General features: G+C 43.2%; 1 protein-coding gene across 1 annotated transcript in view; it reads right to left on the bottom strand.

Moving 5' to 3' along the window:
• The window catches only part of CTDSPL (CTD small phosphatase like), a 124,528-nt gene extending 100,214 nt beyond the window's left edge, over positions 1 to 24,314 (bottom strand). The window contains 3 exon segments of the mRNA XM_059939177.1: positions 22,652 to 22,925; positions 22,928 to 23,207; positions 24,276 to 24,314. Of these exon segments, the coding sequence (XP_059795160.1) occupies positions 22,652 to 22,925; positions 22,928 to 22,969 (316 nt within the window). The 5' untranslated portion in view covers positions 22,970 to 23,207; positions 24,276 to 24,314.
• Positions 24,315 to 25,601: the final 1,287 nt, after the last annotated feature.

The following is a 25,601-nucleotide window of genomic DNA, read 5'->3' as shown; positions in this document are numbered from 1 at the left end:
CTTCTTCTTAAAGCACGGCGCTTCGGCACCTCCACTACACGGCCAGGGCTCACTCTTCTCTGCGTCCCAAGCATCTGGTACAGGTGAACAGCACACAGTGGGTGCTCGATAAATGTTTACTGACTAAATGAACTAGACATAATAATAAGAAGTGCTTATTAAATACTTATGTACTTTGATACGCGCTATATACACACACATATATATATTATATTATTTAATCCTCGTAATCACCCTATTAGGTATGTACCACTATGAAATCAAGGCTCAGAGAGATTAAGTAACTTGTCAAAGTTCACACAACTCAAAAGTGATGGAGCTGGAATTCAAACCCAAGCCTGTGCCCTTGAACATTACCACTCTGTTTACTGCATTTTGCTTGGACAGTGCAGGAAGGTATCAAGAGAAGGTGACGCTCGAGATGGATCTGAGGGGATGACTAAGAATCCATCAGGCACGTAAAGGAAAAGGCATGTGGTAAGAGAAACCAGCATATGCACAGAGGGGTGAAAATGCACAGCATGTCTGGGCTCAGCCAGTGGATCATCACCGCGTGGAAGGGGATCCCTGGACAGGAGGATGTAGAGGTGGTCTAGGGTCAGTCCGTGAAGGGCTACAGGCTGTGAAACACCACATTTTTATCTTAAGGCCAACGCGGAAGCACTGAGAAACAGCTTTGAGCCGGCAGCAGCAATGATCAGAGCTGTGCTTTGGCAATTTACATCCAGCAGCTTCAGGGAGGAAGAGCTGGAATGAGTGGCCAAAACAAGAGACAGGAAGATAGCAAAGAACATTAGCCATTGGCCCAGTCTTCCACCTCTGAGATGCTGATCATCTCGACATCATTTTCTAAGCCATGTCTTAAAATTAGTGGCAAATAGACTGTGGTTTCTATACAAACTGAGTCATACTACCTGGATGAAGATTTCGTTCTCAGAGAAGTTTCACCTGGTTTATTTACCTGGTAGTAAAAGAACTCAAGCTACCCTGTGATTGCTAGGCTCTTCTCTTTTGTTTAGGTAACAGAAGCCCTTCCTTTTTTGGGGGCAGTTATCTGTAGACAGCCTGAAAGGTGTCTCCCACGCCGTCTGGAGCCCAGGCCCTCTCTGCAGAGCTGGGGCTTCAGCACATTTATTTCTGTTTTGGTGACATTATATTCTTTTGTTCGCTTGGACTCCATCAAGATAGTCACTATTTTTATACTATTGTATAACTATGGGAGACTATATTTTAAACTCAAATGTTTGGTTTTTTTTTTTTTTAACATCTTTATTGGAGTATAATTGCTTTACAATGGTGTGTTAGTTTCTGCTTTATAACAAAGTGAATCCGTTATACATATACATATGTTCCCATATCTCTTCCCTCTTGCATCTCCCTCCCTCCCACCCTCCCTATCCCACCCCTCTAGGTGGTCACAAAGCACCGAGCTGATCTCCCTGTGCTATGCGGTTGCTTCCCACTAGCTATCTATTTCACGTTTGGTAGTGTATATATGTCCGTGCCACTCTCTCACTTTGTCACAGCTTACCCTTCCCCCTCCCCATATCCTCAACCGAATGCTTGTTTATCTTATCTTGTACTTTTGTATTAACTTTCTGCAGAAGGATACTTAAGATTAGAAGAAATTCTCCGCCCCAATTTTAAACCTGAAAAAAGATACTGTACAAAATCTGTTTGGGTAAGTTCCCAAAAGAGTGGAGAAAGTCACAGGTTTTGTCTTTCAGAACACCCTTCATTGCAAAATGCAGAGTAAATCTGCCCGGCCAGATTATAAAATGTCTTGGTCTTCTCTTCTGCTTAAATCATGACCAAAAATTTACTTCTGAGGGAGGGCTGGTAATATAGTAAGCTTAACACTGCTTCACATTAATAGGATGCTGATCGAAATTTAAGGAGAGAATAGAGTCCAGAAATAGACCCACTCATATATAGTCATTTGATTTCTGATAACGGTTCAAAGGCAATACAACAGAGAAAGGATGGTCTTTTCAATAACTGACGTGGAAACAATTGGACATTCACATGCAAACAAATAAACTTCAATTTCTGCTCTTCAAATGACATCATCAACACCTAACACCCATTAGGATAGCTATTATCAAAAAGACAGAAATAACGAGTATTGGTGAGGATGTGGAGAAACTGACACCCTTGTGTACTTGGTGGGAATGTAAAATGGTACAGCTGTTGTGGAACAGCAGGAATGGTGGTTCCTCAAAAATTTAAATATACAATTACCATGTGATTCCACAACAATTCCACTCCTGGGTATATACCCCAAAGTACTGACAGCAGGGACTGAAACAGGTAATTGCACACCCATGTTCACAGCAGTGTTATTTACAATAGCTACAACATGGAAGCAACCCAAATGTCCCCTGACAGATGAATAAATACACAAAATCTGGAATATTTTATATACCACATATATAAAAAGATATATAATACATCTGTATCTCTCTCCCTCTCTCAATGCAACCTTAAAAAGGAATGAAATTCTGCCTTACTGAAAGTGGATCAACCTTGAGGACTTTATACTAACTGAAATAAGTCAGTCATGAAAAGACAAATACTGTATGATTCCACTTATATGAGGTAGCTAGGGTAGTCAAAATCAAAGACAGAAAGTGGAAAGGTGGTTGCCAGGGGCTGGGGAGAGGGGGAATGGGGAGTTATTGTTTAATGGGTACAGAGTTTCAGTTTTGTAAGATGAAAAGAGTTCTGGAGATGGATGGTGGTGATATTTGTACAACAACATGAATATACTTAATATCACTGAATTGTACACTTTAAAATGGTTAATGGGACTTCCCTGGTGGTCCAGTGGTAAAGAATCCGCCTCTCAATGCAGGGGACCAGGTTCGATCCCTGGTCGGGGAACTAAGATCCCACATGCCGCGGGGCAACTAAGCCCGCGAGCCACAACTACTGAGCTTGTGCGCCTCAACGAGAGAGCGCGCCTGCTGCCAACCACAGAGCCCACGCGCCCTGGACTCCGTGCGCCACAACTAGAGAGAGAAAACCCGCACACCACAACTAGAGAGAAGCCCGAGAGCCACAACTAGAGAGAAGCCCATATGCCGCAACTAGAGATTAGCCCACGCACCGCAACTAGAGAGAAGCCCGTGCTGCAATGAAGACCCGATGCAGCCAAATAAATAAACAAACAAACAAACAAATAAATAAATAAAATATAAAATGGCTAAGATGGTAAATTTTATGTAAAGTGTGTTTAACCACAAAAAAATTGGAAAATCAGCGACATTGCTTAGAAAATGAAAAGACACATCAAAGACTGGGATAAAGTATTTGCAAAACACATATTCAACAAAGTACTTGTATCCAGAATATACAAAAAACTTTCAAACTCAATAATGAGAAATCAAATAATCTAATATCTTTTAAATTGGCAACAATTTGAACAGACACCTTGCCAAAAGGTGAACGGCACATAAGCACATAAAAAGAATCTCAGCACTATCAGTTGTTAGTGAAATAGAAATTAAAACCACAACAAGATACCACTAGATGCCCACCAGAATGGCTAAAATTTAAAAATTGACAGTGCTAAGTACTGACAAAGATACAGAGTAACTGGAATAGTCAAACATTGCTGGTGGAAATGCAAAATAGTACTGCTTCTTTGGAAAACTGTTTGGCAGTTTTTTTTTAAATAAAGTTAAACATATACTTTCAGATTGTGGTACATGCATACAATCGAATACTACTCAGCAATAAATAGCAACAAACTACTGATACAGGCAACCATCTGGAGGAATTTCAAAAGCATTATACTAAGTGAAAGAAGCCAAACTCAAAAGGCTCCATATTGCATGATTCTGTTTAGATGACATTTCAGAAAAGGGAAGGACAGGGGAGAGAACAGATCAGTTGTTCTGGGCTGAGTGTGGAGGGTGGGTAGCAGCTAAGGGGCACAGGGATTATTTTGAGAGTCATGGAAATATTCTCTATCTTAATTATGGAGGTGGTTACACAGCTGTATGAGTCTGTCAAAGCTCACGGAACTTCGTAACCTTGGGTTACACCAAAAAGAATGATTTTTATCGTATGCAAATTTACCTCATTAAAAAATTAACTTAAAAAAAATCAGTCAAGCCTATGTAGTAAAACAGAATATCCTGTGGGACGGAAAAATGCACGCTCACCAATAAGTGCTCATACACTTGACAGAGTTAACAACTCCTCCAACTGCATGCTTGTTTGATGACTGCCTTGAAATGTTTTTGTTCTAACCCAAACAAAAATGAATATGTTGAACTGTTTCCTCAAAAACGGGAAAGAAAATACGGCTCTGACAGAAGGTTCTGGAATTAAAGTCAGTGGTTTCTGACCTGGACATAAGTGAGTCAAATACTTAGAACAAATTTATGATACGTTAAGCACGGAAGCTGGAGCTTGATCAGAATGCAGAGGGACACATTATACACAATGCCAAGTAGAGGATGAATGTTTACTGGAATACTGACTTCTCTCTGATACTAAAAGGCTACATTTATTCAAGCTGTGTTGACAAGGTAGTGCGTGTTGACAAGGTAGTGCGGTTTGTTCTTCATGATACCCTGAAACACTGAAAGCTTAGGTTAAACGCTAACTATGAAAGGTAAGAATAGTATCAGCCATCACATATCAAGCCACTTCTCTTCAGTTTTTAAAGTGCTTTGAGTACCAGGATTTTAAAACACTTTGGCAAGTAGCCTTAGTACGAGTTATAATTACAAAGAAACCTTTCAGTTTTTAACTTGAAGCAGCTACTCAGAATCAAAATGAGCGATTACTTAGGTGGTTACATAATCCTTAGTATCCATGAAGACCACTGTTTATTAGGCCCTAGTTTCAGAGAACTATGTGTTTACAGTGTTTTCTGTCCTGCTCCCAAATATAAAAATGTCCACATCCCAACTCAGGGCTACAAGCAGTTCCTAAGCCTTTGCTCCATTATGTGTTGTTTCAAAGCCATAAAGGCAAATATTTGCTTAATTTTATTTTAAATAAAGCACTGACCATGCCTCCTCATTAAAAAAAAATAGTAAAATATATGTTAAAAGATTAAAGGAAAGGAGGGACTTCCCTGGTGGCGCGGTGGCCAAGACTCCGCGCTCCCAATGCAGGGGACCCGGGTTCTATCCCTGGTCAGAGAACTAGATCCCATATGCATTCCGCAACTACGAGTTCGCATGCCACTAAGGAGCCCACCTGGTACAACCAAATAAATAAATATTTTTTTAAAAAAAGATTAAAGAAAAGGAAACTATTTAATGAAAGTAGATTTATTTATTTACTTATTTAATTTTTGGCTGTGTTGGGTCTTCGTTGCTGCCACGGGCTTTCTCTAGTTGTGGCGAGCGGGCGCTACTCTTCGTTGCTTCTCATTGCGGTGGCTTCTATTGTTGCAAAGCATGGGCTCTAGGCGCGCGGGCTTCAGTAGTTGTGGCACATGGGCTCAGTAGTTGTGGCTTGCAGGCTCTAGAGCGCAGGCTCAGTAGTTGTGGCGCACGGACTTAGTTGCTCCGGGCATGTGGGATCTTCCCAGACCATGGCTCAAACCCGTGTCCCCTGCATTGGCAGGTGGATTCTCAACCACTGCCCCACCAGGGAAGTCCCGAAAGTAGATTTTTTTTTTTTAATTTATTTTTGGCTGTGTTGGGTCTTCGTTTCTGTGTGACGGCTTTCCCTAGTTGTGGCAAGTGGGGGCCACTCTTCATCGCGGTGCGCGGGCCTCTCACTATCGCGGCCTCTCTTGTTGCGGAGCACAGGCTCCAGATGCGCAGGCTCAGTAGCTGTGGCTCATGGGCCTAGTTGCTCCGCGGCATGTGGGATCTTCCCAGACCAGGGCTCGAACCCGTGTCCCCTGCACTGGCAGACAGACTCCCAACCACTGCGCCACCAGGGAAGTCCCCGAAAGTAGATTTTTAAAAGAAAGCTAGGTCATTAAAAATACTAAACTTCAAATGTCTTATAAATCATGATTTAATATCTGGAAAATAAGTTTCAAGGTATATATTATACTTCAACATTTCCCAAGAGAATCCTTACATTCCCTTGATTAGTAGTTATATACAGCTGACCTTAGCATCATACATTATTGCCAAAGCAAGTGAAAAAAAATTATATATGTATTGTATATTTAAATCTAGAGTCGTCTGTGGCCAGAGTGTTTCCTGACCTCTGCCAATTCCTGGCTGAAAGGACCCAGTGAACCCACTGGCCCTGTCATGTATCCCCCTTCTCCCACCCCCAACATCACTATACATACACACACACAAACACACACACACACATATATATCTATATATATATTCATATACATGTAAGATTCATATACATAGAGATTCACACATATATTATCAATATATAATGGAATATTATTATCATAAAAAAGAAGGAAAAAAAAAAAGAAAAAAGAAGGAAATCCTGCCATTTGCAACAACATGGATGGACCTGGGGGGCAGTATGCTAAATGAAATAAGTCAGAAAAAGACAAATACTTTATGATCTCACTTATATGTGGATTCTAAAAAAAACCCAAATTCATAGGAAAAGAGATCAGATCTGTGGTTCCCAGAGGCAGAGGGTGAGGGGCGGGGGAACTGGGTGAAGGTGGTCATAAGGTACAAACTTCCATTTATAAGATAACAAGCACTAAGGATGTAACGTGCAACATGATGACTGTAGTTTACAATGCTGGGTGATATATTTGAAAGTTGCTAAGGGAGTGAATCCTAAAAATTCTCATCATAAGGGAAAACATTTTTTTGGTAACTATATGAGGTAATGGATGTATACTTATTGTGGTAATCATCTCACAATATATATGTATGTCAAGTCATTATGCTGTATCCCTTAAACTTAAATAATGTCGTATGTCAACAAAAATGGAAGGAAAATAAATAAATACCTCAGAATTAAATGTAAAGCTGTGTGGTCCCCCCTGAAAGCCCAGTCCTGCTATTGCAAATGGGGTTCCCCTCCGACCTGGGCCAGTCTGGTCAAGTGCAGCCTGGGCCAAGTTTCTGAAGCCCTCAGACCTACTTTCAGGGCAGCACAGACTGGAAGCAGGCTTTTCCACTCACTGGCCAGTGAGCCCTGCCTGGTGGTCTCAAGCGCTAAAACCAGAGATAAGCTCCTTTGTGTTTACACCAGGAAGACACTTCTATCTACTTAAATGGATGCTTTCTCATTTGAGAAACAAAGTGAAGGATAAGATATGGGTTTAAACATGCTTGCCAATCAAACAGAATATTAGATCAAAAATACATCTAAATCAGGATACTTGAGAATTCTGATCTAAATTCTGGTGTTAAGACGTAAGCTTATGAATGCATCCTTTGAAGGTTGGCTCAACAACAGTTGTCACTGAAGCCCCACTGATCTAGACCTGATTTCACACTGAATTCATTATCATTTCTCTTTTTCAGGGACAATCAAGATTCTCAAAGCACTAACTCAATTTGACTTTTACATCGGTCATTAGCACATTGCTGAAATAAACCTTTAAAGTGACAACTTTCCAAATCCAGTCTTCCTTAAAACACTTAATTTGGATAGGTCTAAAAATTAATCGGGGGACTTCTACTTCCAAGAAGATGAAGTAAACATACTTCTTCCTATTCTTTCCACTAAGTACAACTAAAAACCTGGTTTATATAGCAAACGTAAAAAGACTGAAAGGTGGAGAGAAGGCAGAGCAGCGAGGGACCTGAGACCTGAACTGATGGTGGTGATCCCTGGGTTTTCTTTTACCTCAGATAACCCAGACTTAGAGATGAAGGAGCTGGATATGGGCAAACATCAACACTTGCAGACAAAGTCCTCTTAAAAGCCTATTCTTTGTAACCAAAGGATCAGAAAAGGGACAGTCTAGTAAGACAGAATACTTTCAGATAATAATTGCTCTACTGCAGCAAATAACACACACACACACACACACACACACACACACACACACACACACTGTGGCCCCAACCCCACCTATATTAGCAAAATCCAATGGGTTTGTAGAATTCCACCCCCACCAGGGTGTAAGGAAGCACCCCACCACCCTGCTGGGGTAGTGTTTGAGAAAACCACGTAGGCAGAAGAGACTTTCATCCCTGACAGCTGGTATTGAGTCCCTGCCGCTCCCAGTGATGTCAGTGGAGACCATGTGGCCAGCTTGGACTTCTATCCCTACCCAGCAGTAATGAAATGCTCCTTCCCTACCTACTGGGGTGGAGTCAGAGGAGGGACAGGAAGATTCAGGGCTTTCACCATCACCCAGTGGTAGTGAGGCCACTCCCACTGCAGTTCAGCAGAGACCATGTGGGAGCCGAAACTCCCTCCCCTGCCCAGCAGTTTGCCAAAAGAGGACAAGTGGAGATCTTGGATTTCTACCTCAATCTGGCAATAATGAGGCAGTGTTCCCCCTTGCCTGCTAGAGCAGTGTCAGAGAAAACCAACTAAAACAGAAGGTTGAACTAAGACCCAGAGTCTCATAACAATATGAAAATGTCCAGGTTTCAACTGTAATTCACTTGTTATACCAAGAGCCAGAAGATCTCAAACTGAATGAAAAAAAGACAATCAATCGATGCCAACACCAAGAAGACAGAAATGTAACACTTATCTGACAAAGATTTTCAAGCAGCTACAATAAAAGCAGTTAGGAACACACTTAAAATAAATGAAAATAGAAAGCCTCAGCAAAGAAATAGAAGGTCTTAGTAAAGAAATACAAGACATAAAGCAAAACTGAATGGAAAATTTTGAACAAAAAAATACAAAAGTTGAAATAAAAAACTCGTGGATGGGCTCAATAGCAGAATGGAGGAGACTAAGAACAAATCAATGAACTTGAAGATAGACCAACAGAAATTACCCAATCTGAATCAACAGGGAGAAAAGATTAAAAAAAAAAAAAAGAATAGTCAGTATTGATAAACCTGTGGGACTATAACAAAGGATCTAATATTTGTGTCATCAGAGTCCCAGAAGAAGAGGAGAAAAGGGCAGTGCTGAAAAAACACTTCAGGAAATACTGGCTGAAAACTTCCCAAATTTGGTAAGAGACAACCTTACAAATTCAAGAAGTTGACTGAATCCCCAACAGGATAAACCTGAAGAAATCCAGGCCAAGACATATCATAACTAAACTTCTGAAAACTAAGGTTGGTACAAATACTTTGGAAGACAGTTTGACAGTTTCTTACAAAACAAAAAATATTCTCACCATACAGTAGAGCAATAGTGCTCCTTGGTATTTACCCAAATGAGTTGAAAATGTGTGGGGTCAGCATTATGTGGGAACTCTATACCTTGTGCTCAATTTTGCTGTGAACCTAAAACTGTTCTAAAAATAAAGCCTATTTTTAAAAAATACATGGAACTGAATGAAGATGAAAATATAATACATCAAAATTTGTGAGATATTGCAAAAGTAGTGCTCAGAGAAAACTGTGTAGCACTAAACGCATACATTAGGAAAAAAGAAAAGTCTCAAATCAATAATCTAAGTTCCCCTCCAAGAACCTAGAAAGAGCAAAATAAACCCAAATCAAGCAGAAGGAAGGAAATAATAAAGAAAAGAACAGAGACATTCACAGAAAGATAGACAAGATGAAAAGGCAGAGGGCTATGTACCAGATGAAGGAACAAGATAAAACCCCAGAAAAACAACTAAATGAAGTGGAGATAGGCAACCTTCCAGAAAAAGAATTCAGAATAATGATAGTGAAGATGATCCAGGACCTCGGAAAAAGAGTAGAGGCAAAGATCGGGAAGATGCAAGAAATGTTTAACAAAGACCTAGAAAAATTAAAGAACAAACAAACAGAGATGAGCAATACAATAACTGAAATGAAAAATACACTAGAAGGAATCAATAGCAGAATAACTGAGGCAGAAGAATGGATAAAGGACCTGGAAGACAGAATGGTGGAATTCACTGCTGCGGAACAGAATAAAGAAAAAAGAATGAAAAGAAATGAAGACAGATAAGAGACCTCTGGGACAACATTAAATGCAACAACATTTATATTATAGGGGTCCCAGAAGGAGAAGAGGGAGAGAAAGGACCAGAGAAAATATTTGAAGAGATTATAGTCGAAAACTTCCCTAACATGGGAAAGGAAATAGCCACCCAAGTCCAGGAAGTGCAGAGAGTCCCATACAGGATAAACCCAAGGAGAAACACGCCGAGACAAACAGTAATCAAATTGGCAAAAATTAAAGACAAAGAAAAATTATTAAAAGCAGCAAGGGAAAAACGACAAATAAGATACAAGGGAACTCCCATAAGGTTAACAGCTGATTTCTCAGCAGAAACTCTACAAGCCAGAAGGGAGTGGCATGATATACTTAAAGTGATGAAAGGGAAGAACCTACAACCAAGATTACTCTACCCGGCAAGGATCTCATTTAGATTTGATGGAGAAATCAAAAGCTTTACAGACAAGCAAAAGCTAAGAGAATTCAGCACCACCAAACCAGCTCTACAACAAATGCTAAAGGAACTTCTCTAAGTGGGAAATACAAGAGAAGAAAAGGACCTACAAAAACAAACCCAAAACAATTAAGAAAATGGTCACAGGGACATACATATCGATAATTACCTTAAACGTGAATGGATTAAATGCTCCAACCAAAAGACACAGGCTTGCCGAGTGGATATAAAAACAAGACCCGTATATATGCTGTCTACAGGAGACCCACTTCAGACCTAGGGACACATTCAGACTGAAAGTGAGGCGATGGAAAAAGATATTCCATGCAAATGGAAATCAAAAGAAAGCTGGAGGAGCAATACTCATATCAGATAAAACAGACTTTAAGATAAAGAATGGTACAAGAGACAAGGAAGGACACTACGTAATGATCAAGGGGTCAATCCAAGAAGAAGATATAACAATTATAAATATATATGTACCCAACACAAGAGCACCTCAATACATAAGGCGACTGCTAACAGCTATAAAAGAGGAAATCGACAGTAACACAATACTAGTGGGGGACTTTAACACCTCACTTACACCAATGGACAGATCATCCAAAATGAAAATTAATAAGGAAACACAAGCTTTAAATGGCACAATAGACCAGATAGATTTAATTGATATTTATAGGACATTCCATCCAAAAACAGCAGATTACACTTTCTTCTCAAGTGTGCACAGAACATTCTCCAGGATAGATCACATCTTGGGTCACAAATTAAGCCTCAGTAAATTTAAGAAAACTGAGATCATATCAAGCACCTTTTCTGACCACAACGCTATGAGATTAGAAATGAATTACAGGGAAAAAAACGTAAAAAACACAAACACATGGAGGCTAAACAATACGTTATTAAATAACCAAGAGATCACTGAAGAAATCAAAGAGGAAATCAAAAAATACCTAGAGACAAATGACAATGAAAACACGACGGTCCAAAACCTATGGGATGCAGCAAAAACAGTTCTAAGAGGGAAGTTTATAGCTATACAAGCCTACCTCAAGAAACAAGAAAAATCTCAAACAATCTAACGTTACACCTAAAGGAACTAGAGAAAGAAGAACAAACAAAACCCAAAGTTAGTAGAAGGAAAGAAATCATAAAGATCAGAGAAGAAATAAATGAAATAGAAACAAAGAAAACAATAGCAAAGATCAATAAAAGTAAAAGCTGATTCTTTGAGAAGATAAACAAAATTGATAAACCATTAGCCAGACTCATCAAGAAAAAGAGGGAGAGGACTCAAATCAATAAAATTAGACATGAAAATGGAGAAGTTACAACAGACACCACAGAAATACAAAGCATCCTAAGAGAGTACTACAAGCAACTCTATGCCAATAAAATGGACAACCTGGAAGAAATGGACAAATTCTTAGAAGGTATAACCTTCCAAGACTGAACCAGGAAGAAATAGAAAATATGAACAGACCAATCACGAGTAATGAAATTGAAACTGTGATTAAAAATCTTCCAACAAACAAAAGTCCAGGACCAGATGGCTTCACAGGTGAATTCTATCAAACATTTAGAGAAGACCTAACACTCATCCTTCTCAAACTCTTCCAAAAAATTGCGGAGGAAGGAACACTCCCAAACTCATTCTATGAGGCCACCATCACCCTCATACCAAAACCAGACAAAGATACTACAAAAAAAGAACATTACAGACCAATATCACTGATGAATATAGATGCAAAAATCCTCAACAAAATACTAGCAAACAGAATCCAACAACACATTAAAAGGATCATACACCATGATCAAGTGGGATTTATCCCAGGGAGGCAAGGATTCTTCAGTACATGCAAATCAATCAATGTGATACACCATATTAACAAACTGAAGAATAAACACCATATGATCATCTCAGTAGATGCAGAAAAGGCTTTTGACAAAATTCAACACCCATTTATGATAAAAACTCTCCAGAAAATGGGCATAGAGGGAACCTACCTCAACATAATAAAGGCCATATACGACAAACCCACAGCAAACATCATTCTCAATGGTGAAAAACTGAAAGCATTTCCTCTAAGATCAGGAACAAGACAAGGATGTCCACTCTCGCCACTATTATTCAACATAGTTTTGGAAGTCCTAGCCATGGCAATCAGAGAAGATAAAGAAATAAAAGGAATACAAATTGGAAAAGAAGAAGTAAAACTGTTACTGTTTGCAGATGACATGATACTATACATAGAGAATCCTAAGGATGCCACCAGGAAACTACTAGCGCTAATCAATGAATTTGGTAAAGTTGCAGGATACAAAATTAATGCACAGAAATCTCTTGCATTCCTATACACTAATGATGAAAATTCTGAAAGAGAAATTAAGGAAACACTCCCATTTACCACTGCAACAAAAAGAATAAAATACCTAGGAATAAACCTACCTAGGGAAACAAAAGACCTGTATGCAGAAAACTGTAAGACACGGATGAAAGAAATTAAAGATGATACCAACAGGTGGAGAGATATACCATGTTCTTGGATTGGAAGAATCAATGTTGTGAAAATGACTATACTACCCAAAGCAATCTACAGATTCAATGCAATCCCTATCAAATTACCAATGGCATTTTTTACGGAACTAAAACAAAAAATCTTAAAATTTGTATGGAGACGCAAAAGACCCTGAATAGCCAAAGCAGTGTTGATGGAAAAAAACGGAGCTGGAGGAATCAGACTCCCTGACTTCAGGCTATACTATAAAGCTACAGTAATCAAGACAATATGGTACTGGCACAAAAACAGAAACATAGATCAATGGAACAAGATAGAAAGCCCAGAGATTAACCCACACACCTATGGTCAACTACTCTATGACAAAGGAGGCAAGGATGTACAATGGAGAAAAGACAGTCTCTTCAATAAGTGGTGCTGGGAAAACAGCTACATGTAAAAGAATGAAATTAGAACACTCCCTAACACCATACACAAAAATAAACTCAAAATGGATTAGAGACCTAAATGTAAGACTGGACACTATAAAACTCTTAGAGGAAAACACAGGAAGAACACTCTTTGACATAAATCACAGCAAGATCTTTTTTGATCCACCTCCTAGAGTAATGGAAATAAAAACAAAAATAAACAAATGGGACCTAATGAAACTTCAAAGCTTTTGCACAGCAAAGGAAACCATAAACAAGACGAAAAGACAACCCTCAGAATAGGAGAAAATATTTGCAAACGAATCAACGGACAAAGGATTAATCTCCAAAATATATAAACAGCTCATACAGCTCAATATTAAAAAAACAAACAACCCAATCCAAAAATGGGCAGAAGACCTAAACAGACATTTCTCCAATGAAGACATACAGATAGCCAAGAAGCACATGAAAAGCTGCTCAACATCACTAATTATTAGAGAAATGCAAATCAAAACTACAATGAGGTATCACCTCACACCAGTTAGAATGGCCATCATCAGAAAATCTACAAACAACAAAATGCTGGAGAGGGTGTTGAGAAAACGGAGCCCTGTTGCACTGTGTGTGGGAATGTAAATTGATACCATCACTATGGAGAATAGTATGGAGGTTCCTTAAAGAACTAAAAATAGAATTACCATATGACTCAGCAATCCCACTACTGGGCATATACCCAGAGAAAAGCATAATTCAAAAAGACACATGCACCCCAATGTTCATTGCAGCACTATTTACAATAGCCAGGACATGGAAGCAACTAAATGCCCATCGACAGATGAATGGATAAAGAAGATATGGTACACATATACAATGGAATATTACTCAGCCATAAAAAGGAACGAAACTGGGTCATTTGTTGAGACTTGGATGGATCTAGAGACTGTCATACAGAGTGAAGTAAGTCAGAAAGAGAAAAACAAATATCGTATATTAACGCATATATGTGGAACCTAGAAAAATGGTGCAGATGAACCGGTTTGCAGGGCAGAAATTGAGACACAGATGCAGAGGACAAACGTATGGACACCAAGCTGGGAAAGCGGCGGGGGTGGGTGGTGGTGGTGGGATGAATTGGGAGATTGGGATTGACATGTATACACTGATGTGTATGAAATTGGTGACTAATAAGAACCTGCTGTATAAAAAAATAAATAAAATTAAATTTAAAAATTAAAAAAAAAAAGAAAAGAACAGGTATCAGTTAAGTTGAAAACATAAAGCAGTAGAGAAAAATCAATGAACCACAAACCTGGTTCTTTCTAAAGATCAAGAAAATTGAGAAACCTCTATCAAGCCTGACCAAAAAATAACATGGAAGACACAAATTACCAATACTACGAATGGAACAGGGGATATGAGAAACAGCGGCTATCACTTCAGACCCTGCAAGCATCAAACAGGTAATGAGGGAATAATGCTATGAACAACTCTACACACAAATTTGACAACTTCGATGAAATGGATCAAATCTCTAAAAACAAAAATGACACAACTTACCCAGTATGAAAGAGATAATTTGAATAGCTCTGTAACTATTAAAGAAATTGAATTTGTAATTTAAAAACTCCCCCCAAAAGAAATCTCCAGGCACAGATGATTTCACTGAAGAATGAACACCAGTGCTACACAATCTCTTCCAGAAGAGAGAAGAGAGAATACTTCCCAATTTATTTTACAAAGCTGATACCAAACCAGATAAAGACCATGCCAAAAAGGAAAACTATAGACCAATATCACTCATGAATACAGATGTAAAAATCCTCAAATATTAGCAACAGAAATATTGCTAATATTAGCAATATGAGCAATTAGAATTCACTAATATATAAAAAGAACTATATATATAACCATGAGTTTTATTCTAGGCATGCAAGCTGGTTTGATATGTCAAAATCCATCAGTGTAATCTACCATATTAACAGACTAAAAATGAAAACTCATATGATCATATCAATTGATGCAGAAAAAGCATATGACAAAATTCAACATCCATTTCTGAAACTCCCAGAAACACTGGGATACAGGAGAACTTCCTCAACCTGATAAAGACATACAAAAAAACAACAGCTGACAATATACTTAATGGTAAAAGACTGAAATGGTTTTCCATGGGGAACAAGGCAAGGATGTCCTTTCTCACAACTCTTATTCAACATACTTCTCTAAGTTCTCGTCAGTGCAATAAAGCAAGAAAAATAAATAAAAGGCATACAAATCAGAAATGAATATAAGTGTTCTTATGTGAGGACATGTTTGTCTATGTTAAAAGCCCCAAGAAATATACAAAGCCTCTTATAACTAATAAGTGAGCTGAGCAATCACAGGATACAAGGAAAACATACAAAAATCAATTGTATTCCTATACACTAGCACTGAACACATGAACACCAAAATTAAAAATATAATAAAATAACTTAAAAAAAGAGAAACACTGAGATACATATCTAACAAAAACATTAATAGGACCTGTATGCTGAAAACTATTCAACCCTGATGAAAGAATCAAAGGATATCTAAATAAATGAAAAGACATACCATGGTCATGAACTGGAAGACTCAACATAGTAAAGATGTCAATTCTCCCCAAATTGACACACAGGTTTAATTCAATTCCTATCAAATCTCAGCAAGTTTTTTTTTAGTAGATATAGACAAGATTATTGTAGAATATATATAGAAAGACAAAGGAACTATAACAGCTAAAACAATTTTGAAAAAGAACAAAATTTGGAGGAATCAGGCTACCCTATCTCAAAACTTAATATATAGCTACAATAATCAAGACTGTGATACAGGCAAAGGGATAGACACATAAATCAGTGGAACAAAATAAAAAACTCAGAAAGAGACCTACACAAATATGATGCACTGATTTTTGACAGAGATGGAAAAGAAATGCAAAAGTGGAAGGAAAGCCTTTCCAACAAATGTGGCTAAAGTAATTCGACAGCCAGAGACAAAAACTGAATCTAAGTCAATCACCTTATAAAAATTAAATCAGAATAGATAATGGTATTAAATGTAAAATGTAAAACTACAAAACTTTTGGGAAAAGCATATGAGAAAATCTTTGGGATCTAGTGCTAGATAGAGTTCTTAGAGTTGACCTCAAAAGCACAATCAATAGAAGGAAAAACTGATATATTGTACCTTATCAAAATTTAAAACTTTTGTTCTGCAAAAGTCTGTGTTAGGATGAAAATACAAGCTAAAGATAAGGAGAAAATATTTGCAAACCACATATCTGATGAAGGACTAATATCTAGACTATGAAAAGAATTCTCAAAACTCAACAGTAAAAAGAAAATCCAGTTAGAACACAGACAAAAGACACGAAGGGACATCCCATCAGAGAAAATATACAGAAGGAAAAGAGCACATGAAAAGAAGTTCAACATCATTAGCCATCAGGGAAATGCAAATAAAACCACAATGAGATACCACTACATGCTTATCAGAATGGCTAATATAAAAAAGTGACATCAAATGCTGGTGAGGATGTGGTTCTCCACATTGGATCATTCACACGTTGTTGGTGAGACTGTAAACTGGTACACTTAATCTGGAAAACAGTTTGGCAGTTTCTTTAAAAAGTAAATATGCAACTACCATATGAGCCAGCAATTGCGTGCCTGGGTATTTATCCTGGAGAAACAAAGACTTATGTCTACCCAAAAACCTGTCCACTAATGTTTATAGCAGCTTTATTTGTAATAGCCCAAACCCAGAAATGATCAGATGTTCTTCAAAGAGTAAATGGTTAAACAAACTGTAGTATCCATGTCATGGAAAACTACTCAGCAATAAAGAAGAATAAACTATTGATACAAGCAACAACCTGGCTGAAAATCCAGAGAATTATGCTGAATGAAAAAAGTCAATTCCAAAAGAGCACATATGGTTTGACTCCATTTATATACATTTATATACTTTATTTATTTATTTTTAATTAATTAATTTATTTATTTTTGGCTGCCTTGGGTTTTCATTGCTGCACGCGGGCTTTCTCTAGTTGCGTCGAGCGGGGGCTACTCTTCCTTGAGGTGCGTGGGCTTCTCATTGCGGTGGCTTCTCGTTGCGAAGCATGGGCTCTAGGCACGCGAGCTTCAGTAGTTGTGGCCCGCAGGCTCGGTAGTTGTGGCTTGCAGGCTCTAGAGCACAGGCTCAGTAGTTGTGATATATGGGCTTAGGTGCTCTGCGGCATGTGGGATCTTCCCGGACCAGGGCTCGAACCTGTGTCCCCTGCATTGGCAGGCGGATTCTTAACCACTGCGCCACCAGGGAAGCCCCTATACATTTATATAAAGTGACAAAATTTCAGAAATGAAGAACAGACTAGTGGTTGCCAATGGGCTGAGAAGGGGTGAGGATGGGAGGGAAGTAGGTGTGGTTATAAAATGGCCCCATGAGGGATCTTCCAGGTGATGGAATTTTTCTGTATCCTGACTACACCAGTGATTTTGTACTAAGGTTTTGCAAGATGCTAATATGGGCAGGAACTAGGTGTCAGGGTGGGGCGGGGGGGGGGAGGTCAGGAGATCTCTGTGATTTCTTACAACTGCATGTAAATGCACAGTTATCTCCAAATAAAAAGTTTATTATTAAAAAGCTAATCAAACTGAATCTACTTCAAATGTGTTCCGGCATCTGAAATAACTATTGCTTCCAGGAATCTTCTCCTTGCTATAATTTTGTTAGCAGCCCAAAGGTTAAAGGTTTCTGAGTTAAGCTTAAGTGTTGCAAACATTTGGGGGAAGTATACCTAGCATTTTAGGCCAAAATTCTGCCAAAACAAACTTGCCTGCAGAAATCTCATCAAGAGACATGTATTAGCTTACAAAAATTTGTTCCTTTTTTTTAGTTAAAAAAATTCTTCTGTAAAGCACAAGGACATTTTCATTAATATTTAAACAAAAAGGCAAAGTTCCCTCGCTTCCCATCCCAGTCTTTTCCCCAGGGAAATATTGTCTGTTTGAAGTATTTCCTTCAGATTTTTTTCAGATTATTTTTTGTGCATCTCTAGACATATGTACAGTTTTATGTGTGTGTCTGATTTTTTTTTTAAAAATAGAGACAGGATCACAATGTTTATACTGTTCTTCAAATTCCTTTTTCCCCCTGCTTCCAAATGTCTTGGAAATTTGCACGTTAGTATGTTTAGATCTATGTTTACTCATTCTTTTCAAGTACCTTGCAGTATTCTATGGAATTGATGTACCACAGTCTAATCCTTTGACACTTAGGATATTTCCAATTTTTGCTATTGCAAGCAATGTAGCCATTGGTGAAAATCCTTGTGCTGTTTCTTGGAGCACATATGAGGATATTTCTCTAGGAGAGAAATCCAGAAGTAGACCGGGGCTTTGCAGGTGTGGCCAAAATTGTTGATTGGCTGAACCGACACCTGTTCCCACCTATTGCCAATCATCTTCTCCTCTCCCACCTCCAAAACAAAGGCTCGACTGACTACATGACCAGTTCTGGCCAATTACACATCAGCAAAAGTTTGCTGGGCCGTCCCTAGGGGTGTTTCTGCTTTCCAAGTAAAAAGGGCTGAACATGACTGGCACTGTCCCTTTTTCCTGCCCTGAAGGTGGCTGTGGTGTTTGGAGGGGTGGCAGCCATGTTACAACATGTAGGAAAGTCAAGGGAATCACAGTAATGTCAGCCCTGATACTAATGAGTTGCTGAACCAAAGCCAGCCGGCAGTTACCTCCAGACTGCTTGCTATGTGACAAGAATAAACTCCTATCAGGTTAAGTCTGGTTTTCTGTTACTTGCAGCCAAATGTGTTCCTAAATGAGTCAGTACTAAATTACTCTCTAAAAAGTCTGTACTCTATTCTCTCACAAAAGACTACAAAAGTATTCGCTTCCCAAAACTTTTGTTTACTTTGAATGTTGTCAGTCACTTAAATATTTAACCTAGCTGATGCATGAAAAAATTTCACAGGAAGTAAAGTGTCATTTCATACACTTACTGGACCTTCAAATTTCCTCTTCTATGATTTTTCTTGTTGATATCTCTTGACCACTCTTCTACTGTATTGTTTGACTTTTTCATATTGATTTGTAAGAATAAATTTCCAGATAGCAAAGCAAGCTGAGCTAAACTCACAGGTAAAACTGCCTCTGCATCTTTATACGATCAGTCAAGTCAAACACGATTACAAAAAAAATCTTCGGTAACAGGCCACACCTCTGACAGGGAGAGTCATCTCTGAGTGGTGCACCACCACGTGGCAAAGTGTCAAAAAGTAATTCAACTCGTGCAAACTGCCCCCACCCCCGCCCAAGCCCATGCTTACTACTTTCTCTGCAAACCTAAACCTAAAGAAAGGTTTACGGGATAGTGACACACTGGTGAACCAGGCAGAGTCTTTAACATACCTCATCTCATTTAACCCCCAAATCAAACCCAAAAGGCAGTCATTATTGTTCCTATTTTAAGAACAAATGATAACAGTAAACTTTTAAAACCAAGCATTTCTTTCCTATCACAAAAACTTACAACATTCCAGGCCCCATAATAAAAACCAAAATGATTAAGTATTTACCTAAAACTCAAATGATATAAAATACATTGTGCCTGTTTTGTCTCCAATAAATTGTTTTTTTTTTTATTAGAGTCCTGAGATCTTAAGCTATATCTCATCTACTGTGTATACCAAATGGAAGGCACCTTATAAATACCATGTTTTATTAAAAATTAAAATTGGCAATTAAAAATAAATAAAAATAAAATACATTGTGCCTATCTAAATATATCAACATGCTTAAGCAAGAAACATTGCTAAACCTGTTTAGTGGTTTATGAATCTGAAGAAGCTATTCCAAAGCTTGGCTCTAAAGTTTATTGCCACACTATAGTTAACCAAAATTATTTCCAGCTTTTAAAGTGAAAAACTAAATTGAGTAGGATTTTAATGCTTCAACAAGAAGCATCTACTAGCTAGCCACCCCATCCCAGAGTGGCAGGTGAGGAATTCCTCTAATCAGTTACCAACCAACCAATCTGACACTAGAAAACAAACAAAATAAACAGTTAAAGATAATAAAAGATTATCATGGAGAGCAATGTAAACGAGTTGAATAGAACAAGCACCATCCTTGATTATTTGTACATGGTTTGGATTTTGGATAACTGACTCCACTTTAGAAGCCTAGCAGCTAGAGGAAAAGAGAAAGTTGGGGAAGCTCCTGCTCCTGGAACCAGGTGGGGAGCAGCAGGAAGGCTGAAGCCTTGACAAATATTTCCTTGCTTTCCACCACCCCTCTCCTCACAAGAGCTGTGGATTCTCTCTGGCAAAGCATCACACAAAGCACTCAATCCACAGCGGGAGAGAAGCAGAGGCATCAAATCTCCTTGATGCCTCCAACCAAAACGTCCCTGAGGGGACATGCCCAGCCCAGAGCCAGCAGGCCAGGGCCCCAAGAACTAACAGCCCCAGCGGCAGGAAGGCCAGACCAACCAAGGTGCTGCCCACTTGGGCCCCAGAGAGACATGAAGATTCATCTGGAGCATCCTTTTGCAGAGTTTTTTATAGCCCATTTGTAAGGCACAGAAAAATGCCTGGGGGAGTCTGATTTCTAATTTTACGTAAAAGAAAACAAATCCACAGACTTACAGTGTTTATGGTCTATGAAAGTGCAAATGGGTTGACAAATCCCCAATCTCAGGGTGCCTCTGGTGGTTTCTTGCATTTTCCTGGTGGGCTTGCTCAGCCGTTCCTGCTTGGGGAGAGGCAATGGGGTGTTCTCCCCACCCCCACGCCACTGCTCCGTAGGGCTGCACACCTCACCCGACTGGCACAAGAGTAATAACACATGGAAGGAAATCTGACTCTGTCAAAGTCAAAGGCCAGGCCTGGAGAGGGGAGGGGCGTGTCCTGGTGGGCTGCTCCTGACCTGGGTCCAGGTATTTGCCGGGCGCATAACAGGAAGCTTTAGTCACCAGAACAAAACAAGCCAGATTCCTTGGCCCTTCAAAACTGTCCAAGCCTCAGGCCAGCTCACTAAAGGGACAGTAAGCAGGGCACATGAGAGAGGGGACAACAGGTCTCCAAGAGGGGCAGGGACACAAAGGAAAAGAGCAAAAAAGATAACAGAAGTGGGTGAGGGGGCCAAAATGTGCTGAAATCAGACCAGGTACTGCAGCACAGTGCCGACTCTCTGGGAAGGGATACACCTGGCCCCCAAGGGCTCCTCCAGTGCCCATTAGAGCTGGGCCCTAAAAGGACCCAGGGAGGACCAGGCCTCGCAGATGCGCCCAGCAGGCTGGTGTCACTGAGACAGCAGAGTCAAGGAGGGCGGATGGCTCAGCAATGCTCCCCCCGACCCCCTACCCTACTTGTGCAACCAACTAAACTCACGGCACACAGCCTCACTGTCGGGTGTGCACGCTGCACACACAGGCTCATGGTCAGGCACAGCACACACACAGCCTTCTTAGGTGTGAGTGCACACACACATACACCCTCCCAGTTGACGGACACAACATATCCAACCTGCCAGTTGGGTGCTGTAGGCACACAATCATCTGCACACACAAACTCTGTCAGGAGCGAACACATACGAACTCTCAGGCTCAGGCTCTTTTGGGCACGCACACATACATTCCGCAACCTCCTAGTCAGGTACACAGAAACCTCTACATAAGGTACACACCCGCACTCACAGCCTGTCAGGAAAACCCGAGCGCACCACCTCTGTTAGGTGCACACACACACCTTTACCGTCTCTCAGTTGGTGTGTGCCCACCCACAACATGCAAGTGCACACACACACATATAATCCGATAGACACATACACACACTCCCAACGTGTCGGGTGCACGACACTCACAACTTCTCCGTTAAGTGCACACACACTCTTCCAACGTCTGTCTCCTGCACACACACTTCCAACCTGCCAGGAACACACACGCGCGCTCACAACTTCTCCGTCGGCGTGAGCGCACACACAAACTCCCGGCCGGCAGGGTCGGCCCCACATTGCCACCCCCCCCCCCGGGAGAGGCGCACGCCCCCTCCCGCGCCCCGGGTTGCGCGGCCACACTCCCCCTCCCGCCGGCACCCGCAAGCCGGCCTCCCTGCGGCGCATCCCGCACCCACGCACCCCTGCACCCTTCCCCCAGCCCGCGCCGGCGCCCGGCAGCCAACTCCGGCCGCGCGGGGAGTGCCCACGCCCCCGGTCCGCCCCGCCCGCGCCCCTCCTCACCTTTCTCGCTGGCGCCCGGGGCCCGGCCCTCGTCCTCCTTGGGGTTGGTCACCTGGGTGATGATGGCCGGGCCGTCCATGGGTGCGCGGCACGGCGGCAGCCCGCCGGCCCGGCCCCCCGGCAGCCAGGCGCACGGGCGCGCGGCGCGGGGGGCGCGCGGGGCCGCGGGCCGGGGGGGGCGCTCGCCGCCGCCGCCGCCTGGGCGCGCCCGCCGCCCGTCCCCGCTCTCTGGGAGAGGCGGCCCGGGCCCGCGCCCCCGCTCCCGCCGCCGCCGCCGCCGCCGCCGCTGGGCTGGAGCGGCCGCCGCCTCGTCACCATGAACCCCGGAGCCGCGCCCGGGAGAGCCGCGCACGGGGAGGCGGAGCGGGAGGCCGGGCGCCGCGGGAAGCGGGAGCGGGCGAGGGGGAAGGAGCGAGCGAGGAGCGAGGGCGGGCGGGCGGGAGAGAGGGAGGGAACGAGGGAGGGAACGAGGGAAAGCGGGAGGGCGGGCGGGTGGGTGTGTCCCGGCCCGAGGACCGGCCTCCGCCGCCGCTGCCGCCGCCGCTGCCCGCCGGCCCTGGGGGGAGAGGGTTGCGGGGTGAGGCCGAGGCGGTGAGTGGAGGGCGGGCGGGGGTCTTGGGCAGACGAGTGGGGTGAGGGGCTTGGGGTGGAGGGGATTCCAGAGGGATCCTGGCGGTAGGTAAGAGGGCCGGGGTGTGTGGGGTTGTCAGGGGTTCTGGGAAAATGAGTGGGGTGAGCGGCCTGGGGTGCGAGGGCCGTGAGGAGGAGTCCGGCAGATGAGTGGGCTAAGGGGCGTGGGGGGCTAGGCAGGGGCCCGCGGCGGTGCGGGTAGGGCTCGGAAGGGTGTTCAGAGTGGGACCCCGGCGGCCCGAGGAGGGATCGCATGGATGCGAGAGTGAGGAGGGCCCTGGGAGGGATGTTACCGGGAGGAGGCAGGAAGAGTAGGAGGCAGATGTGAGGGAAGAGGAGGAGGGTCCCGAGAGGGTGTCTTGGGGGAGGTGCTGGATGAGGGGCATCCCGGCGCGGGAAGCGAGGGGTCAGGGACTTGGGCGCGGAGGGCAGCGGTTTGCGGAGGTAGAGCTGCTAAGAGAGGTCCCTTACACCGAGGCGGCCCGCGGAGGGGTCCGGGGCGCTGGTGCGAGGAAGAACCCCTGAGTGCGAGGAAGGTTCAGGAGGGACCCGAGGGTGCGCCGGTCAACGGAGGGGTCCCAGAGTGTGGGGAATCCTGAAGGGTCCGGATATGCGGGACCCAAGAGTGACCAGGGGTTAGGTGGGGGGAGGAGGAGTCTGCGGACGGAGCTGGAGGCTCCAGGCGGGGGATGCTTGCAGAACCGGTTTCAGCATTGGACCCTAGAGCCCGCGTGCTGGACGGTGGGTCCTCGAGGACCAACCTCATGGCACGTGGGGGATGTAGGCGTCGAGCGGGGCCTGGGCAGTGGGCAATTCCGGGTGCTGTTGCAGTAAGGGGCCCGGCCGGGGTAGTGGGTCGAAGGCTGAAGAGAGGAAGGGGCCTGTGGCGGGCCGAGCTGAGCAATGACTGTGCTTCTGAAGAGCAGCCAGCCAGTCAGGTCTGGGGCGAGGGCGAGGGCGAGAGCGCGAGCAAGACGGGAAAGTGCCCCCTCACCCTTGGTGGGTCTGGGCCCTTTCGCGCCCGCGCCTTCGCTTTCCAACTTGGAAGCTGCACTGGCAGCCCGGTAAGCCAGGGGGCCGGGCAGTGCCGCAGGGGGGCGGACCTGGGGGCGGGAGGGGAGCACTCGCGCGCGCTCTCCACCAATCAGGAGGACCTGGGCGGGCCTGCGGAGCGTGACGTAGGTGGGCAAGGCTGAGTGGGCGGACTGCTGCTTGGAGCTCCCTGCCTCCTTGCGCCCGGTTGCGCGCGCACTTCAGGCGTTATAGGCACGTCCGTCCATGTTGTGGCTGAAAGGAAGCCAGGCCCTTAGGACTTTTCTCACTCCCTAACCCCTGGGACCCGGAGCTGGTTACCGCGAGGTAACGTGCTCACCGGGAGAAGCAAGGAGACTCCCCAAAGTTTTCAAATACACTTCCGGAAGCGCCTCTGGCGAAGGGCAGCCCGCAGACCTAGCGGGTGTCTGCACGGGGTGGAGCCCAGTGAGGGTTCCGGTCTGGGAGACAGTCCTGGGACAGGGCTCCTGTGGCAGGTGGGAAAACATTTCAGGGGAGCTGCTCTAAAAGGCAGTTAGGCAAGCTGTAGGGGTTTTGCCCCCAAATCCAGGACCTCAAGTCACATCCTGGCTTTGAGCTTCTGCGTGGGTCCTGGTGCCCACTGCCTTGGCGTGGGCTCATGTGTGAGTAGCTGCTCTTCTGTTGGCTCCTTTGGGACCATAGTGATTTCCTGGGGCAGCTGAGCAAAGAAGGTTGAAGCGAAGTGCCCTTTTGGTTAGGACGGTGTAAGTAGCCCAGGCTCCAGCGCATGCCCAGCCTAACCCTCCGAAGTGCAGAGCAGATTAGGGCCCCATGGCACCCAGGACTTCCCTTGTCCCCACTTCTAACGCTCTTTGCATTTGTTCAGAGGCTATGGCTGGCCCAGGGGCTGGCAAATTAAAATGTTCTCTGAATTCAGAAAAGGGAACCTTCCTACACTGTTGGTGGGAATGTAAAATGGTGCAGCCACTATGGAGAACAGTATGGGGGTTCCTCAAAAAAACCAGAGTTGCCATATGATCCGGCAATCCCACCCCTGGGCATATATCTGGACAAAACTATAATTTGAAAAGATACATGCCCGCAGTCTGTGGCATGACATGTTTCACAGGCAGGTCTGGTGACATCTTGGCACACACAGGAACAAGCTCATTCGTACACAGGCTCAAATTCATGCCAGGACACAGGGCGCACCCGTGACAAGGTTGTCTCTGCCCAGGCTGGTTTGTCCCACCTTGGCACTGCCCTCCCTTGCCCTCTGGCCTTCCCTGGCCCAGAAGTTCCCCTG

Source organism: Balaenoptera ricei, chromosome 11, assembly GCF_028023285.1.
Source record: "Balaenoptera ricei isolate mBalRic1 chromosome 11, mBalRic1.hap2, whole genome shotgun sequence".
Classification (NCBI taxonomy): Eukaryota; Metazoa; Chordata; class Mammalia; order Artiodactyla; family Balaenopteridae; genus Balaenoptera; species Balaenoptera ricei.
The sequence above is the reverse complement of the archived record's forward strand: the minus strand, read 5'-3'. Positions and strand labels throughout refer to the sequence as shown.